Raw genomic sequence first — 21,398 nt, 5'->3', positions numbered from 1 at the left:
TGCAAAAAGTATTCAGAGTCAATACGATGTTTTCATTCTTTTATGGTTATTTAAAAAAAAACGTTTTTAAATCAGGAGTTTAATACAAGAAAGTAAACAGAATAAAACATTTCCCAAAGAAACTCTTAGATTGCTATTACATGTATTATAAGTAGGTAAAATCAAGCCTTGATCGCACACACGTGGCTATCGGTTTAATATCATTCGTTTCACAAGGGCCAGCTTGGAAGGAAATCTTTTAATATACATGTACATACAGCTATTGTGGAGAGCAGTACAAATATTGGAAATGTAATATCCTTTATCTTTTACTTTTGCTGAAGTCTTAGAATGGGCAGAAACAACAACAATGTTAAGAGCTTTCCGCAGTAAAAAGGGACATTGACACTACCTCAATAAAACTTTAAAACACTGACCGACTTTTTATGCCAACTTTACATTTTAAGATCCAACTTCACATTTGAAGATAGCAAACACAGTGGTTAAGAAAGATAATATGCACACGCGCGTGTTTCAATCAGTTTTTTTTTCATATTGATAACCTGCAGTGATAGTAAATATCCTCAATGTATGACTGCACATAGGTGACATGTGCACATCTCTATTTGGCTCGTGAAAACAATGTAACATCTTGTGGTAACGGGATAATATCTCGTGGTCACGGAAAAATATCTCACGAAAACGAGATAAATATCTTGAGAAAACGAGAAAAATTTCTCGTGTAAACGAGATAATATCTCGTAACAATAAGATATTATCTTGTTCTCACGAGAGATATAAGAAGTACTTATGTCACCTCAGCGCCACCATAGTAATGCACTCTTAACATTATACAGCGATTTCAGTATGTAGTTTTATTCAGTGAATATGGAATCTCTGAGAGGACAGGTGGCAATTATAACAGGTAAGTTACTGTATTGATATTCTATATTAATATTACAAAACGGTTTTAAACAAGCTAAATTAACCATACTTTATGTATTTATTTTTCACTGAAAGTAGATAAATTACACTGTCGTTTAAAGCTTTAACATTGTACACTGCAGTTTTAAAGCAGTGACCTCGATATTAAAACGTGATTTAATGTATGTGCATGCGTCGAGTGTAAACAATACACTGTTTTAAAAAAAAATATCAAATTTCAAACTTTAGTAAAATAGGTTTTAAGCTAAAAGTTTGAGAAATGAACAAGTACATTATATATATACATCATTGAGACGGTTAAAATGTTAATGCAAACTAGGGATAGTTTTACTTATTGAACTTCTAGATTATCCATACGTAATGGTGCAAGAACTGTTGTCTACCTATTCATTTCACATTTTACTTACTGTTTGTACATAAAATGCACATTTAAACATTATTTTAAACACAAGAAAGAATAACAGGCAGAATTAATTTTGAGGCATGCTGCTTAATAGCACGTCGGACAGTGTTTACATATTTTATACTCAAGGACGTCAAAGTAATTTATTTAAATTATCTGTCCTTGAAAATGATCTAAACTACTAAGTATGCATCACAGGAGCTTGAAATTCTATCAATAATCGCTCTAAAGTCCGATTAAAAAATCCAGACCTGGATTTTTTAAAAATAGGATTTTAGAGCGATTATTGATAGAATTTCAAAATCCTGTTGTATGCACAGTTTAAGAAAATTATCTTTCATTCTTTGGTAAGTAAACTGTAAGATGTATCTTAAAAGAAGCAAGTCTCTACATTAAGCTGTTCGTTGTACATTGTATTTTAAATAATATCTTGTCAACCAACAAATTTTTATTACTTAAGTTATCTTGCTTTTTTTCAACAGGTGCTAGTAGTGGTATAGGTGAAGGCGTAGCAATCAAGTTTGCTCAATTAGGATGTCGCCTGACTCTGTCTGGTAGAAGTACAGAAAATTTACAACGTGTAAACGATTTGTGCAAAGAGGCGGGCTTAAACCAAGATCAAGTAATCAACCCTACTTATTCAAAGAAATCAATTAAATTTCGTTTATAGTTAATTGGTCTATAATGGGAGGTCTCTAAGACACTGAATAATTACACTGGCAGTATCTAGTATTAGATTTAACAACAAACCGGGGCGTCCGTGACCAAGGTCGTTGACTTCAAACCACTTCCCTGTCACCACTATAAGTTAAAATTCCGACAGGGGCCTTGAATTATTTCATGTGAGGAAGCTATCCTGCTTACGGAACGTTTGTGGTTCTACTCAGGGGCCCGTTCGTGCCTGAAATAATGTAAGGAAGGACATTTGATGTCTTCCCCCACCAGGAACCTATGCATCTCTTAGCTCCATCAGGTGAGTTGGTTTTGACTTTGACCCCTGGTATTGCTGTTAGTTAGTTACACTCAAGGAAAGCAAAAACTCATCTTTCCTGTTTCGGCACCATATGACCTTAATTGTGTTGGTAAGCCGTAATACCAACAAAAATATTAATCCGGTGCTTAGGGGCCTTGAAGGCATCTTACTTTTATCATTAGTGTTAATGAAAAGGCTTCAATTTGGCTATCCGCAGATGTGTTACTTTTCACATTGATGAAGGAAGGATGAACCGATCTTTCTTTTCTTTCTTTAGTTTTTAAATAGTTTATTTGTCGTTATAAATATGATATATTTTTAAAGATACTGATCGTTCCTGGGGATATTACCATTGGTGCTAATAGACAAACGATTGTACAGAAAACTGTGGAAAAGTTTGGAGAAATCAACGTTCTTGTGAGTATTTTAACTTTTTATGTATAAATCGAGTTTAAAATCAGTTTATACAAAAGTAAATGATATTGTATCATGTGTTTAGCTGAATTATATGCTATTTCTCAGATCTGAACTTGCCAGACATGACCTTTTAATAGCCAGACTTAACACATATTTCTGACAAAGTAACAGAAACTTATTTTAGTATTTTCCAAAATGTTTCTGTTGTTCTTGGACCTTTTTATATTATTATATGTAGGAGCATTAGTGCCAGGTGTATGTTTTTTATTAACTCGAAATTTCGAGTTACTTATCTCGAAATTTCGAGTTACCTATCTCGAAATTTCGACTTATTAACTCGAAATTCCGAGTTACTTATCTCGAAATTTCGACTTACTAACGTTAAGAACTAGAATGGCAAAATTTATGAGTTACCAAGAGTTTAGATAATATAAGATATAGTAGGGAGTGCGGTTGATTGATGGAGATGGAGAAACGTATGCCTGGACAAACTACTAAAGTTAAACTTAAACTAAGTAATGGCATGTACCTAAAACAAAACAAGGCTTCCTTTAATCTGTACGTTCAGGCGTTTTTCTGACATTGTATTGTATCCCATCTGTTCAAACATATCTTTTCACTAATCATATTGGACATCTGAGGAAAGTATCGCGGAGTGGCCAAAATTTGGGCCTTTGTCAAATTTGTTGGACTGACTATTTTTCTTGTAAAATCGGATGCTTTATATTATTCCCAACATGTATATAACAAGTTCTACTTTTATCAATTTTTATCAACACAATATGAATCAAAGTCTTAGTAAATAATGAATAATAATGTTACAAAACATTATTAGTATAAAGAAACGTGACAGACTAATTGGAGTATACACGCCACTTAAAACTTAGTTAACACAGTTTACTATAGGGTGGGTTTCGGACTTGTTGTATCTCCACATGATGGTTGTATGTGTGCTTTAGAAAAAGAAACATCCAGTTAACACGGAAATGTGGAAAGTGTGGTTTTACACCCCCCCCCCCTCCACAAAAAAGTGAAGGGTATGTTCAGTATGTGTGGACAATTTGACCCTATTAAATTGTCCTGTTAAATACATAGGTGCTCTGTCAATGTGCAACAGCAAACACGAAAGAAAGTATCTGGAATTCAATCTTTGCTTTCACCGGAAACCAATGAAAATCGTGCAATATAAGTCGACATTTCGAGTTAATAAATCGAAATTTCGAGTTAGTAACTCGAAATTTCGAGTTAAGTTACTCGAAATTTCAAGTTTATTTAGTAAGTCGAAGTTTCGAGTTAGTAATTCGAAATTTCGAGATAAGTTAGTCGAAATTTCGAGTTAGTAACTCGAAATTTCGAGTTAATAAAAAACATACACCTGGCACTAATGCTCTTCCGTACTTACCCGCAATACGTCTATATATAATTTCTTTTGTTCAAAGAATTGTTGGGGGGCCTCCGTGGCCGAGTGGTTAAGGTCGCTGACTTGAGATCACAGGTCCCTCACCGCTGTAGGTTCGATCCTCACTCAGGGTTGAAATCTATCATGTGATGAAGCCATCCAGCTGGCTTACGGAAGGTCGGTGGTTCTACCCAGGTGACCGCTCGTGTCTGAAATAATGCCCGGAGGGGCCCCTGGGGTCTTTCTCCACCAATAAAGCTGGAAAAAAATCGTCGAAAAAATCTCGGCGGGACTGACTTGAGTGTACGGTCGTCCATATGGGCTTTCCGGCGGCGACCTTAAATAAACGCATTAAAAAAAAGAATTTTTATCATAATTCTGCACATTTGTAACGACAATTATTAATTGGCTAATCGAAACGTTTATATTATAAAAAAAAATTATATGGCTGCTGTAAAAATTAAGTATATACGTAATGAAGTAATTTTCACCGCGCTGTAATGAAGACAACGGAGATGTTATAAATTGTTTTTGTGTGTAATATTTTAGCTTATAACCATGCATATTCGACCATATAATATTTCAATATTTTTAAAACTAGTAATAAGTTTAGTTTTATTACCAAAGTTTATATGGCGTTCGGTACTTACCCGCAATACGTTTTATAGGTCAAATTTGTTTTATTTTATTACTTATGCAGCCTATATTTTTCAGGTGAACAATGCTGGTATGATTCATTATAATACAATTGGCGACGTTACCGAGGAAAAGTACGATGAATTATTTAACTGTAATGTCAAGTCACACGTCTTCTTAACGCAGCTTGCCATCCCGCATTTAATTAAGTCTAAAGGTATGACCCTACGGAAGAGCATTAGTGCCAGGTGTATGTTTTTTATTAACTCGAAATTTCGAGTTACTAACTCGATATTTCGACTTAATTATCTCGAAATTTCGAGTTACTTATCCCGAAATTTCGAGTTACTAAGTCGAAATTTCGACTTACTAACCCGAAATTTCGACTTATTAACTCGAAATTTCGACATACTAACTCGAAATTTCGAGTTACTTATCTCGAAATTTCGACTTAATAACTCGAAAATTCGACTTAGTAACTCGAAATTTCGACTTATTAAGATAACAAGAATGACCAAAGTTGTTAGTTAGATGATATAAGATGAATTAGGTAGTGCCGTTGAACGATCGAGATGGAGAAACGGGTGCCTGGACAAAAACTATTGAAATTTAACTTAAACTTGGTAATGGCATGTACACACCCGACCTAAAAACACAAGGCTTCCTTTAATTTGTACGTTCAGGCGTTATTCAGACGTTGTATTGTATCCTATCTGTTCGAACATATCTTTCCACTTATCATATTCTTCTTATCCCTGTGAAAAAAAGATCCTTTACTTCACGTGTGGGACATCTGAGGAAAGTATCGCGACGTGGCCAAATAACGGCGTGCTGAGGCCTTTGTCAAAATTGTTAGACTGACTAAATTTCTTGTAAAATCGGATGCTTTTATATTATTCCCAACATATATATAACAACAAGTTCCACTTTTATCAACTTTTATCAACACAAAATATGAATCAATGTATAAGTAAATAATGAATAATGATTAGTATAATGAAACGTGACTGACTAACTGGGGTATACACGCCATTTAAAACTTATTTTACACATGATATTGCACATTTTACGATAGGGTGGGTTTTGGACTTGTTGTTTCTTCACATGATGGTTGTATGTGTGCATAAGAAAAAGACACGAAAATGTGGAAAGTGTGATTTTACATACCCCCCCCCCCTTCCACAAAAAAGCGAAGGATATGTTCAGTATGTGTGGACAATTTGACCCTATAAAATTGTTCTGTTAAATAAATGTTAAAGGTGCTCTGTCAATGTGCAACAGCAACACACGAAAGTATCTTGAATTCAATCCTTGCTTTCACCCGCAACCAATGAAAGTCGTAAAATGTAAGTCGAAATTTCGAGTCACTAAGTCGAAATTTCGAGATAAGTAACTCGAAATTTCGAGTGATTATATCGAAATTTCGGGTTAGTAAGTCGAAATTTCGAGTTAGTAACTCGGAATTTCGAGTTAATAAAAAACATTCACCTGGCACTAATGCTCTTCCGTAATGACCTGTACGTGTATTCAATTTATTGTTTGCAGTTTTTGTCCTTAACAAATATTTTAGATATGCGAAATTATAAATGGACAGAAGTCTAATTAAAGATATAATATAGTTCATACAATTAATTATCTTTGGACGCTTGCAAATCATAATGTATGTGTATTTGAACGCACAGCGTATCGCAGCTTTAATAATATTTAGATTAAAAGGAACGTCACCAAGTGGGACACGGGATATTATCGGGGAAAATGAGGGCAGAAAAGGTTGAGAAGGGATCGAGTTCAAAATTATAATTTTACTTAATATTATAATATAACCAAAAAGTGGGATTAAGAATTGGAAGCTCTCCAGGTTTCTACTTTTTTCAAAACATGTTTGCATGAACTTTATATATTTGCTAACACCGCTTTGATACAAATAAAATAGTTAGACAAAATTCACTTATAATAAACTTGGCATTTTATCAATATGTTTTACTGTAATATATTTGCCTTCAGATTTTATAAATTTACCTTTATATTTTATATATTTGCCTTGATATTTCAGGTGCTATTGTGAACACGTCAAGTATTGGTAGTAAAAAAGCGGTAAGATTTACGATCTTTTAAAATAAAAATAAAAATAAAAGAAATTAAAGAAACAAATTATTGTATGATATCGTATTTCCATAACAGTTCTGCTAATAACTAATTTATAACTAATATCGTTGATTTCTCTATTGTATGGCTTGTAAGCACTTGACAACCCTATCTGTTATATAGGAGAACAGTGTGAAACATGTAAGAATTATTCATTGTACATAGCAAAAATACATTACAGATGCCCGAGATTGGCGTTCACTGTATGGCAAAGGCTTCTGTAGACATGTTCACCCAATGTCTTGCTCTTGGTAAGGTCACGTGATTAAACTATCTTTCTAGAGCAGCATGCCAATTTTCATGTGAATTTTCAAAAAAGTATTAAAAAGTAAATTATTGTCCTTATTATTTATATTTCTAAGTTTTAATACTTTAACGTTCTTAACTTCACTTTTCATTGGCAAATCGTGAATTTTATATAGTTTAATATACACGTCTTCTGTCAATTTATGAGAAAATCTCAATTATTTCTTTATAAAAAGGAAGTGCGCAGCATTATAAATTCGTTATAAATATTCCTGACAGGTTATATGACCGTATATAAACGTTTTTTGTAATCTAACCCGATTCACTTTACAAACAACCGTTAATTTAGGGCCATATAACCTGTCAAAAATCTTTATAACTAATAATATATAATGATATTCCTTATTTCTTGATTAATAAATGTATGAATTACCTTTATTCAGAAATAATTTAGTTATATTGTCTGGACCATAAAGCAATATTTGTGTCATTGTAATTTCAGAATTGGCTCCTCATGGTGTAAGAGTTAACTCCATCAAGTAAGTTAGATATGTTTTTATTTTAATCAAAAAGGTAAAAGGTCAAAATAGTATTTCTTAATATAATATTCATAAATGAAATATTGAGAATTATTGATGAAATAAATTGCATATTCTCATTTTTCGTATTTTTACTGTAAAAATATTTTTCACCGCACTGAAACATATTTACTATATATTCAGGACTGATTTTGAGAATTTGGCTCCCTATAAGATGCTAGAGGCATTTTGAAGTACAAGTGGTATCTTGGTGTACGAGCTCGTATTTTACATATTTAAGGTATGCTGAATCCGATAAAGGTGGATACCAAATTGAAAAACATGATCTTGACCATTGAAATGGCCATTTAAAATGACCACTAAAATGGCCGCCAAAATTCTTTATCATAAATGGATGATAGATCAAATAAAACTTTAAAGGAAATGAAAAGCCTGAAATTTGTCACAAAGCATGTTTATTTAAAAACAAATTAGACACCAAAACAGAATTAAAAAAACAAAACAATCCAATATGGCCGAAAAATCCAAGATGGCAGACATTTTTCTATAGGCCAATATAATAGTAATATAAAAGTAAAGATAGTACTGAAAACTTTAAGGCATTTACGCAGCGAACACTACACTCTTTCCTGCCCTATCTGTTAGATATAGAGCTTTCAAATATTTTATCTGGCACTCTCTATGCAAGCAAAATAAACATTAATTAAAGGCATCTTTCTCTGAGTACTCTTGGGTTATGGTGTTCGTTTTTTGTTATTGGTCGTCGTCTTCGTTCTTCTGTTATAGGTTCTCGTCGCATTTTTCTGCTGTCAGTTCTTCTGTTATTGGTCGTGATCTTCGTTTTCGGTTCTGGTCTCAGATCTTTTGTTGTTATCAGTCCTCGTCTATGTTATTCTGTTAGCAGTCCTCGTCTTTGTTATTCTGTTATCAGTTCTTGTCTATGTTATTCTGTTATCAATTCTCGTCAATGTTATTCTGTTATCAGTCCTCGTCTATGTTATTCTGTCATCAATTCTCGTCTATGTTATTCTGTTATCAGTCCTCGTCTATGTTATCCTGTCATCAATTCTCGTCTATGTTATTCTGTTATCAATTCTCGTCTATGTTATTCTGTTATCAGTCCTCGTCTATGTTATTCTGTCATCAATTCTCGTCTATGTTATTCTGTTATCAGTCCTCGTGCAGTTCTCGTCTATGTTATTCTGTCATCAATTCTCGTCTATGTTATTCTGTCATCAGTTCTCGTCTATGTTATTCTGTTAGCAGTTCTCGTCTATGTTATTCTGTCATCAATTCTCGTCTATGTTATTCTGTTAGCAGTCCTTGTCTATGTTATTCTGTTAGCAGTCCTCGTCTATGTTATTCTGTTAGCAGTCCTCGGCTATGTAATTCTGTTATCAGTCCTCGTGCAGTCCTCGTCTATGTTATTCTGTCGTCAGTTCTCGTCTATGTTATTCTGTCATCAATTCTCGTCTATGTTATTCTGTTAGCAGTCCTTGTCTATGTTATTCTGTTATCAATTCTCGTCTATGTTTTTCTGTTAGCAGTCCTCGTCTATGTTATTCTGTCATCAATTCTCGTCTATGTTATTCTGTTAGCAGTCCTTGTCTATGTTATTCTGTTAGCAGTCCTCGTCTATGTTATTCTGTTAGCAGTCCTCGGCTATGTTATTCTGTTATCAGTCCTCGTGCAGTCCTCGTCTATGTTATTCTGTCGTCAGTTCTCGTCTATGTTATTCTGTCATCAATTTTCGTCTATGTTATTCTGTTATCAGTCCATGTCTATGTTATTCTGTCATCAATTCTCGTCTATGTTATTATGTCATCAGTCCCCGTCTATGTTATTCTGTCATCAATTCTCGTCTATGTTATTCTGTTAGCAGTCCTTGTCTATATTATTCTGTCATCAATTTTCGTCTATGTTATTCTGTTAGCAGTCCTTGTCTATGTTATTCTGTTATCAATTCTCGTCTATGTTATTCTGTTAGCAGTCCTCGTCTATGTTATTCTGTCATCAATTCTCGTCTATGTTATTCTGTTAGCAGTCTTTGTCTATGTTATTCTGTTAGCAGTCCTCGTCTATGTTATTCTGTTAGCAGTCTTCGGCTATGTTATTCTGTTATCAGTCCTCGTGCTGTACTCGTCTATGTTATTTTGTCGTCAGTTCTCGTCTATGTTATTCTGTCATCAATTCTCGTCTATGTTATTCTGTCATCAATTCTCGTCTATGTTATTCTGTCATCAATTCTCGTCTATGTTATTCTGTCATCAATTCTCGTCTATGTTATTCTGTTAGCAGTCCTCGTCTATGTTATTCTGTCATCAGTTCTCGTCTATGTTATTCTGTTAGCAGTTCTCGTCTATGTTATTCTTTCATCAAGTCTCGTCTATGTTATTCTGTTAGCAGTCCTCGTCTATGTTATTCTGTTATCAATTCTCGTCTATGTTATCCTGTCATCAATTTTCGTCTATGTTATTCTGTTAGCAGTCCTCGTCTATGTTATTCTGTCATCAATTCTCGTCTCTATTTGTATATTATTAATCCTCGTCATTTCTTTTGCTCTGTCTCTAATATTCTGTTATCGGTTCTCGTCTCTGTTAGCTTGTTGTCAGTTCTTCTGTTATTAGTCACTGTCTCTAATTATCTGTTATCGGTTCTCGTCTCTGTTCGCTTGTTGTCAGTTCTTGTCTCCGTTCTTCCTTCTGTAATCTGTCGTCGTCTTCGGTCTTGTACTTTCGGTACTTGTTTCCTGTTCCGTTAAGGTCTCCTCTTGTTTCTATCGTTGCCGTCATTATGTGTCTATGTCCTGGTTTTGTCAGTCTTTTAGTCATTTATTCGTTCAGTGGAGTAGCGGGGGATCGAACTCACGACCCCTTGATTTGTAGGCAGACAGTGTTACCACTGCACCATAGCGCCCGCTCTGAATAATAACTATTTTTGAAAATCCTTTATACATAAAAAATACTATTTCAATGGCTAACAAAGGGTGTATTACAATTATATTTTAACACCTCTACTATGTAGCCAACCCACGTGACTTTTATATATGGTCAAAGAAAATATTACTCTATTTTTTACAAGTAATATTCTTATAGATAACTTTGCTGTTACTTTAAAATATGGAAATTTATTGGAGGGTACCCGGAATTCAAATGTATATCAAATGATGTGATAATCTTCTTGTAGATTTTTCTCAAAACCGTGATTGAATTCCAAAATTTTCGAGAGCTGCCATGGTACCACATGAGAAAGTAGTTTCGTCATTGAAAAGTAATAATGACGTCACAATGTTGAAGCAAAATATAATTCCATGATTATTTTTAGATTTTAAATGTTTTTCAGCACAACGTTCGTAAATATTTATGAACTACAGTTATCACGTACATTTTTTATTATGATTGACTACATTTCCGCTGAAAAAACATTCATTAATGATAAATATTTTATTTTTACGCCAAATATAGTTCGGCTACTGTGAAATTATATTTGGTAATCATTACTGTGAAATTATCAGAATATAATTAACCGTTATAATTCAGTAATCTACTGCAAAACATGTAATAAATTTTTATAATTTTCACTGTGAAATTATCAAATATAATTTTCACGTATAAATCAGTAATCCACTGAAAAGCATAAAATAAAAAAAAAACTATAAAACTTATGTTAGTGAAAGTCATATGTGCTAAAAATGTAAACGGCATCGTTACTTCCGCAGTTACGTGGCGCAGTATTTATTCTAAAACACTTTATGTCTCGGTTTGTGTTGTGTTTATGGCATTGAAATGACATTTTTTGACATTTCAAAATAATTTTCAAATATTGATTTTAAACCATAAATACCATAATAAGTGCAAAATATATGAAAACAAAATCAACAACTTAAAAAATATCATAGCTACAAATAATGTTGAAAATTACGGAACACTTGAAATGACATTTTCCACATTTTCTCCCTGAATTGAATTCGTTTTTACGAGATAATAATTCCCAATTAGAAATATTATTTCGTATTAACGAAATATTAAATCTTAATTACGAAATATTGATTCATTATTACGAAATATTATTTCGTAATTACGAAATATTAAGTCGTTATTACGAAATATTATTTCATAATTACGAAATATTAATATGTTATTTAGAAATATTTATTTTTTGGTAATATTTATAAACTAAGTTTATTGTTAAATATAAGTCAAGTTAAGAAAACATTAAAAGTTTTTTTTTTCAATCTTAGTTATATATACCTTAGCGCGCTAGTACATTTAAAACAGTACTGAATATACTGTTAATTGAGCCATTAGGCTTATAATCGCTATATTTGGTGGCCAATCTCATTAAAATCTGATCATATTGAATAATCATTTGATTTTGACAAGAATAATTAATTGCATCATATTGTATCATAGTTTTAATGACCTATTTTAGTATTTTTAAGCGGCCATTTTGAATTGACCTTTTGAGGTCAAGGTCAATTTTATTTTCTTGGTATCCACCCTCATCGTCTTCAGCATACTCGGTTTAAACACTCTATATATTACTTGTACTATAAAATGCCTCTAGCATTCATATTTTCTTAAAATCAGTCCTGTCTAATATTTTCACTGGTGTCTTTTAAAGGGGAAATCTTGCTAATCGTAATGTCAAAAAGCCAAAATAGTATATAATAAACAGCAAATTTATTTTTTTCCCTATATAAACGGGATTTTTTCCAACTCGTGGTATGAAAATTATCATATTTCATACCACTCGATGAAAATAAAGCCTATACTTTATAGAAAAAACTTGATTATCCTCCTGTTACAAATCATCTATTTTTATAACTGGATACATGCATGGTTTATGATTGTGAATTGTTTAAATAACATTTCTTCCAAGTCACTGAGGAATATTATCTTTAATTCAAAATAGTTCTTGATTTTGCATTTTGCACTAAATACCGTATCGTCTCTTTTAAAATTTCTGCTGGAGTCGATATTTTAGATACTTTAGATTAATTTCATAATTTAACTTTAAATTGTCTATAGGTAAAACTAATTGTTTGTCGAGTCATTTACTAGAATATTATATTTTCACCAGCCCTGGTACCATTGTAAGTAATAGTGCGCGGAGACCATGGGGACCATACCAAGACGAGGAATTATATCAAAAGGTAAAAATTTATATAACATTTAAAAAAAATCCTTTTTTACGGTGGCAACGACTTAGTAACTCATGCTCACGACTTAATTCATAGCCAAGACATAGTATTTCGTTGTGTGTCAGTTAGCACGACCTAATTATCTGGTTTGCACGACTTAGCAACTAGTGGCCACGACATAGTATCTCGTGCGCACGAGATAAATAAAAACACACACATGTTACCTCTTTGCCACCGTAGTTAACACCCAGCATGCGACCTAGATCTTTATCAAATCCTTATGAACAAAATGCAAATTTCAAAGACATAAGATAAAAACATCCATTTATTATAAACAATATGATATATGATAATAACTAGCAATGTGACACGGATGCCCCCACACGCCACTGTTCTGTCAATCTTATGACTCTAGGTCAAATATTTTTTGGACTACATGTGCAACAAGTTGAAAACTAAAAATCAACAAAGGGCCATAATTCTGTTAAATTTAGTCGCAGCAAAAATTCCTTCCTTTACTACCATCTACACATTAAGGTTGCTCATCCCTGGAAGTTTAAGCAAGATCTGCCATCCGGTTTAAGAGGAGTTGCGCTCACAAAATTTCTACATAGTATATAGTGAAAAAATCAACAAAGGGCCATAATTCTGTTAAATTTGGTCGCAGCAAAAATTCCTTCTTTTACTACCATCTACACATTAAAGTTGTTCATCCCTGGAAGTTTAAGCAAAATCTGCCATCCGGTTTAAGAGGAGTTGCGTTCACAAGATTTCGGGACGTACGGACGGACGCTCGGACGGACAAGTGCAACGCTATATGCTCCCACTCTGTGGGGGCATAAAAAGCATACTTTAATAACAATGACATATTATGCAATATGTGTTCTCCTGTCTTCAGTTTCTAGAAAAACAGAAATCCGCCCATCCGTTAGGTCGTGTTGGTCAGCCAAGTGATTGTGCCGAATCAGTAGCTTTTCTTGCGTCACAGGCGTCAAGTTTTATAACTGGTCAGATTCTATACCTAGATGGTGGGAGACATTGTGTATCTGTCGGGGTGGCTACCTCTGTGAAAAAATAGTCAGTGTTCATAAAATCATATGTATTGAAAAACAATTGTACGAAAAGAACTGATGAAAATGTATTCAGATGTACTTTCATGTATGCCCCTGCTTGTGTCAACCCTTTTCTGTTTATCTGTTTTATACGAACAGGAGAGAATAAAATTCTTAAAAAATGTGTTGCTTTTATTCTCATTTGATACGAATTAGGTGGACAATATACACAATCATTTTGTAACAATTATTAAATGTAAAGTGAATTTTTTTAAGACTTATTGATGGAGTAATTTTGCTCAAAGGAGAGAACGTCTGTCCCTGAAAGGGGTTTGTCCCTGACGGGGTTTGAACCCGCGCGGCCAGTCATGCTTAGATTACAAGATTTCAAATCCGACGTGTAAACCATTTTGCGACGCCGCCATCACAATATTTGATTGTTGATGTGCATGTGCGCAAATACGATTTTCAAAAAGGAAATATAACCAGGCAATAAAAGATAGATTGTAAAATTGACGGCAACGTCTTAGTTCTGTGTTTTATCCTTCCTTATAAGAAGTTAAAATTTTCGGAAGTAATTATTATATAGAATTTCCAAGTAACCAAGTGCACACATTGTTTTGGCAACTTGGTATTTTCGACTCTGTATCAAAGCTTACACTTTGTGTAACACACTTTTATTTTATTTATGTACTATTCCATTATTGTATAGATCATTGGCTTTATTGTTAGGTTAGGTTTAGGCCTATTAGAAAAATACAAATTATATCAAGTTTAATATAATCGTTTACTCTCCGGTAACAAAATACGTATACAGAAAACGTTTTAAATTAATAAATTCAGTTGAAATAGATATAAAATCAATTTATTATGTCAAAATATATAGAAAATTATTAAACAATGTGATAAATACTTAAAAAACATATAAATTCTAACTAGAAATTATGAAACAAATTAATTTTGCACATGTGCTATTTCTTGAGACTATAACCTTGAAAGGTAGACAATATTGACCACTTTTGACAATGTATATTGTCAATAGAGTTAATATATCGATAAAGTAACGACGAACAGACAAGAAATAACACATGTGCAAAAGTATTTTTATTCATTATTTCTCTTAAGAATCTATATGATTTTTAAGTATTTATCACATTGTTTAATATTTTTCGTTTTTTTTGACATAATAAACTGATTTTATATCTATTTCAACTATATTTATGAATTTAAAACGTTTTCTGTACGTATTTTGTCAGGGATTATTTTCAAACGTAAATCCTTGCTGGAGGGTAAACAATTATATTAAACTGTATTTTTGTATTTGTCTCATTGGCCTTAACCTAACCTAACGTAACATAGCATAACATTAAGTCAATGATGCTACAGAATAATGGAATAGTACATAAATAAAATAAAAGTGTGTAACACAAAGTGTAAGCTATGATACAGAGTCAAATAGTTAATTGCCAAAACAATGTGTGCACTCGAGTACTTGGAAATTCTATATAATAATTACTTCCAAAAATATTGCGCAATACAACTTCTTATAAGAAAGAATAAAAAAAAACAGTTCTAAGACGTTGCAGCAAATTTTGTATGCCTGATTATCATTATTATCAGAAAAAATGGTGATATTGCTAGAAGAGCTTTAAACTACAGTTCTTGATTTGAGAGTCCTGGAACTAACCGAATCTGGTATCATTATTATATGGAAACATTGTGATTTGCTAGTAGAGCTTTTAACCTACAGTTTGTGATTTGAGAGTCCTGGAACAATCCAAAACTGGTGTCATTATTATCAGGAAAAAGGTGACTTGCTAGAAGAGCTTTAATCTACAATTCTTGGTTTGGGCGGCAGGCACTGTAATCACTATGCTCAGCATATAACATATTTCACAAGTAGAAGTGATATTTTTAACTACTCAGCCAAACAGACATGTGCACTAAGTAATTTTTGACGAAAGCATATTCATATTTGCCTGATCAAATGGATATATTGATTCTGATTTTGTTATTTTGTGTCGCTTCTACAGGGAAGTGGCACCATAAAGGGATCACTTCTCCGTCGTCTATCCGTCTGTAACAAAATTTGTCTGGACTACTCCACAAGGACTAGTGGTGCAATGTCATCCAAACATTACAAGAATGATATGTATCAAGTCTAGTTGTGCATTTCATTGGCATTTTTTAATTCAATGATTCTTCTAAAAGTTATGGACCTTTAATACTTTTTAAAAATTGTCCGGACTACTCCTCCTTTACCACTAATGCAAGTTCAATGAAACTTTACATGATTGATAAGTAGTTCAAGTACTTGTGCATGTTACACGGGTTTATCAATTAAATGATGTTTGGCCGAGTTATGGCCCTTGAATAACAAAAACGCATTTTGCCCATTAAAGATGTTTGTGTTTCCTGCTACACAGTAGCTGCAACATGCAATTGGCTTTCACGAGGTCATGTGATCACTTTCCTGATGACAGGATTGATTGTTGTCGTTGTACACAAGTTCTTTTAGTATCTAGTAATTAAAACATCTCCATTATTATATATTCATAATCATAACATTTTTCTTGAATTAATGAAATGAATAGATAAAAAGGGGAAAATATAAAAAAAAATATTTGGAAATAGAATATTGTTATGCAGCAAAGTAGATAAACAAATTAACAATGAAATACATTGAAATATAAAAATGCTATTATGCTATTTAAAAATGGGTCAAAGACAGAAAAGGCCGGGTTGCATTTGTACACCAAATATCATGAGGCTGTGATGTTACGAAAAAAATTTACCATTGACCCATTAATGTCGAAAATTTAATTCAGTGGGTAAACAGGAAGTGGATAAGCTACATGCCTAAAATCGAATCCAACGGTATGGGACCATGTGTCAATGCTGTATGCAAAATATCAAGAGGCTGTGATTAGTAGTTTCTGAGAAAAATGTTACGAAAATTTCCTACCATTGACCATTAATGTGAACAGGAAGTGGATGAGCGAAAGACCTGAAATCAAATCCCACAGTATGGGACCATGTGTCAATGCTGTATGCCAAATATGATGAGGCTTTGATAAGTAGTTGCTGAGAAAACTGTTACGAAAATGTCCTACCATTGACCATTGATATTGAAAAATTTAACTAATTTAACTAAGTGGATAAACAGGAAGCGGATGAGCGAAAGACCTGAAATCAAATCCAACGGTATGGGACCATGTGTCAATGCTTTATGCCAAATATAAAGAGGCTGTGATAAGTAGTTGCTGAGAAAACTGTTACGAAAATTTCCTACCATTGACCATTAATGTCGAAAAATCTCACTAATTTAACTAAGTGGATAAACAGGAAGTGGATGAGCTGCAGACCTGAAATCAAATCCCACAGTATGGGACCATGTGTCAATGCTGTATGCCAAATATAAAGAGGCTTTGATAAGTAGTTGCTGAGAAAAATGTTACGAAAATTTCCTACCATTGACCATTAATATTGAAAAATTTAACTAATTTAACTAAGTGGATAAACTGGAAGTGGATGAGCGAAAGACCTGAAATAAAATCCCACGGTATGGGACCATGTGTCTATGCTGTATGCCAAATATCAAGAGGCTGTGATAAGTAGTTGCTGCGAAAACTGTTACGAAAATTTCCTACCATTGACCATTAATGTCGAAAAATCTAACTAATTTAACTAAGTGGATAAACAGGAAGTGGATGAGCGACACACCTGAAATCAAATCCCACGGTATGGGACCATGTGTCAGTGCTTTATGCCAAATATAAAGAGGCTGTGATAAGTAGTTGCTGAGAAAACTGTTACGAAAATTTCCTACCATTGACCATTAATGTCGAAAAGTCTCACTAATTTAACTAAGTGGATAAACTGGAAGTGGATGAGCTGCAGACCTGAAATTAAATCCCACGGTATGGGACCATGTGTCTATGCTGTATGCCAAATATCAAGAGGCTGTGATAAGTAGTTGCTGAGAAAACTGTTACGAAAATATTTTCCCCGCTCGCCCGCCCGCCCGCCTGCCCGCCCGCCCCGACATTCACCATATTATAACCCGGATTTGCACCAGTGCAACCCGGCCAAAAATGAAAAAGATAAAATATAATTAACATGCCATTTTTTTATTTTTTAAGACAATAAAATATATTGGAATATAATATTGCTATTAAATTTATGAATAAATATCAATATCTGATATTTTTATTTATATTATTATTAGTAGTTGTACTTAGTAGCATAGTAGCAGTAGTATAATTTCAAAAAATACATACATAGATTTGTGAGTTTATGCACATTTGTATAATTGTATTCTAAAGACCGTCGAAGACCGTCAATGGGGAGAGAGACCGTCGATTTGTAGTTTATAGATATCGACGGTCTCATGGTATAATTTAATGTCTACAAGGCTGTCGATTGTAGTAGACAGTTGATTAGTAGGTTACTATACAAATCAACGGTCTCGTGATTATACATGAATTTAATGGATTATATATAATTATTAATTGAATTAAGCCAGTCAATAAGCAAAACCATGATTTTTCTCTCTTTTTTCTTTTCCCTTTTCTTTTTTGTTATTTTTTTATTTTCTTGTTTAAGGTCTAAGATTTTATGTTACATGAACTCCCCCTATATTACTATAAGTAGTAGTATAATCTCGCTTTTTTAAATTTAAAATCTTTAAAAATGTGTTAGTTTACGCATGATTGTATATAGTCTAAAGACCGTCGAAGACCGTCAATGGAGAGAGACCGTCAATTAGTAGTCAAATATCGACGGTCTCGTGGTATAGTAATAGAAATACTATTTTAACTACTGAGCCAAAAAGACATGTGCACTAAGTATTTTTGACGAAAGCATATTCATATTTGCCTAATAAAATGGAAATATTGATTCTGATTTTGTTATTTTGTGTCGCTGCTACAGATTAGTGGCACCATAAAGGGATCACTTCTCCGTCATCTATCCGTCTGTAACAAAATTTGTCTGGACTACACCATAAGGACTAGTGGAGCAATGTCATCCAAACATTACAGGAATGATATGTATCAAGTCTAGTTGTGCATTTCATTGGCATTTTTTATTTTAATGATTCTTCTCAAAGTCATGGACCTTTAATGATTTTTATTTTTTAAAAATGTCCGGACTTTTCCTCCTTTACCACTAATGCAAGTTCAATGAAACTTTACATGATTGATAAGTAGTTCAAGTACTTGTGCATGTTACACGGGTTTATCAATTGAATGATGTTTGGCCGAGTTATGGCCCTTGAATAACAAAAACGCATTTTGCCAATTAATGATTTTTGTGTTTCCTGCTACACAGTAGCTGCAACATGCAATTGGCTATCACGAGGTCATATGATCACTTTCGTGATGGCAGGATTGATTGTTGTCGTTGTACACAAGTTCTTTTAGTATCCATTAAACATCTCTTAGTATCCATTAAACATCTCCCTTATTGAATATTCATAATCATAACATTTTTTCTAAACTAATGAATTACTAGAAAGTATTTTATTTAAGCTTCGTGCTAAGAAAATTGTAAAATAAATGAAATCATTATTGTCTAAATTAAGTCACTTTTCTGAACTACCAAGAACTGGTGTCATAAAATATCAATTTCTCCCAGCTAAGCTCAAACCCACAATAACTGAGTACAGTGCAGTCGTTTTAACATCAAGGCCATCATAGTAAGTTCATGACTGTGTTAATGATAAAAATAAGCTGATTCTAGTTACATAATTTTATTATCATAAAATATATAGAAAACAATATTTTTTATAAGCATTGAACTTTAATAATTAAACAAAGAAATATGATAATAACATATCCTCATTGCTTAGTCTAGTACATACAGTTTATTATATGCTTTGCAACGAAAGTGAAATTATACTTGAAAATTTTCACAGTATAATTATATTTGATGATTTTCACAGTGAAATTATATTTGATAATTTTACCTGTAGCTGGACTTTATTTAAATGCGAATGAAAATTATATTTCATAAGGGTATTATCAACAGGAATAAGTTCTGTCGTATGTAAACTTTGCTTCTTTTCGAGAAGCGGGTAAATAACTAAATACAGTGTGTTATAAATGTAACAAAATTCAAGAACTTTTACAGAACTAAATTTCAACATTGGTTTGGTGAAGTCAAGATGTGATGACGTCATGAAGAACAACAAATGACGTTACGCGGCAAAACAAGCAAAAATGACCTAAAATCACTAAAGAAGCATGAAATTAATAAAAATGTGTTTGTTTTGCATGTAATTTTGAAATCTTTTTCACTCGTGAGCTACACCTTTCGATAAAATATTGCATCAAATGTCCACTCAATAAAATATATTCGATCTAACATGCAAATCAAACTAATATCCTCTTTATAATAATTATAACACAAATATTAACACAATATCTCTCTATTGAATTAATATCTAATAGTTACATTGTATATAAAACAAGAATGACAAGATATATTTATCTTACAACTACAGTTGTCTTGTATTAAAAAAAGTGATAAGACTTGGCTACCAGTACAGAGCCAGGCCAGCTTGCACATCTCTGTAGTCTGACCAGGCTCTATACTGTTGGATAACGAACATTTTTTTGTGTAAGGTTTTGCATCGCATCAACACTGTGATGTAATAATGCGAGCTTTTATTGTGATGTAAGACATCAAAGTGCCCCTCCATGCATTATTCCAGACACAAACAAATTCCTGAGTAGATAGATAGATAAATAATTTTATTTCCCCTACACGGAGAGCATAGCATATTTACAATATGCACCACATAAATTGATTTCTTATAAAAACAGCAACATGAGAATATATATAAAAAAAATATAAACACACGTACACGAACATTAGAGATTAAGTATGACTCTTCTATAGGAAATGAATACAAGTAATTATTATGTTAACTGTAGAATAATTAATATGCTAGATAAGATTTTGTCGAACATTCATTTGACAAATGAGCTATAGAAAAGTAAAAATGCAGGAATTCTACTGACATGGATATCAAATAAATAATAATCTTAGCGAAACGAAAGTCAAGATGTAACTTTTACTTCAATCCATGTAGTTTTATAATTGATTGAATAAATAATAGTCAAACGTATGTTAAGTAGATACCATTACCTTAGCAAAACGAAATGTAAGATAAAGTATCATCACGACATTATTGTTGTGCTTGTGGTATTTTAGTTCTATCTATTCGGCATCTTTCCTGTTGGTTGGTTCCAGTATTTCTCACTTGAATACTGTTGAATCACCCTTAGGATATGAGGCCTGCTTTTAAATTTGTCTTTTGACGTTATATCTGTGATATGCAGGCTTCATAACCTCAGATCCCCTTTCCAAATTCCATTTTATTTAGTTCCGCCCATTGTTTTCTCATTTAGGGCACACGCATTTTTTACTTGGGGACCATATGCCGCTTTTCATGGTCGTGTCACATTGAAGGTTCCATGATAACCGCCATATGAACACATCTGCGGATGTTTCAAA

The 21,398-nt window shown here is 32.9% G+C and overlaps 1 protein-coding gene across 2 annotated transcripts in view; it reads left to right on the top strand.

Moving 5' to 3' along the window:
- The first annotated feature begins 672 nt into the window (after window positions 1–672).
- LOC132738523 (3-oxoacyl-[acyl-carrier-protein] reductase FabG-like) overlaps window positions 673–21,398 on the top strand; it is a 104,870-nt gene continuing 84,144 nt past the window's right edge. Inside the window, exons 1-9 of one of the 2 annotated variants that reach the window (XM_060726024.1) lie at window positions 695–904; window positions 1,810–1,949; window positions 2,625–2,717; window positions 4,831–4,969; window positions 6,806–6,846; window positions 7,079–7,148; window positions 7,646–7,682; window positions 12,765–12,837; window positions 13,724–14,061. In XM_060726024.1, the coding sequence (XP_060582007.1) occupies window positions 868–904; window positions 1,810–1,949; window positions 2,625–2,717; window positions 4,831–4,969; window positions 6,806–6,846; window positions 7,079–7,148; window positions 7,646–7,682; window positions 12,765–12,837; window positions 13,724–13,903 (810 nt within the window). In that variant the 5' untranslated portion in view covers window positions 695–867 and the 3' untranslated portion in view covers window positions 13,904–14,061. Of the gene's footprint in view, window positions 905–1,809; window positions 1,950–2,624; window positions 2,718–4,830; window positions 4,970–6,805; window positions 6,847–7,078; window positions 7,149–7,645; window positions 7,683–12,764; window positions 12,838–13,723; window positions 14,062–21,398 lie in introns of those variants that run through there. The other variant, XM_060726025.1, reaches the window with a different exon arrangement.

This window comes from Ruditapes philippinarum, unplaced genomic scaffold (genome assembly GCF_026571515.1).
Source record: "Ruditapes philippinarum isolate M1 unplaced genomic scaffold, ASM2657151v2 ctg194_1_1_1_1, whole genome shotgun sequence".
NCBI classification, from domain to species: domain Eukaryota; kingdom Metazoa; phylum Mollusca; class Bivalvia; order Venerida; family Veneridae; genus Ruditapes; species Ruditapes philippinarum.
Note: the sequence above shows the minus strand (reverse complement) of the source record. Positions and strands in the feature narration are given on the sequence as shown.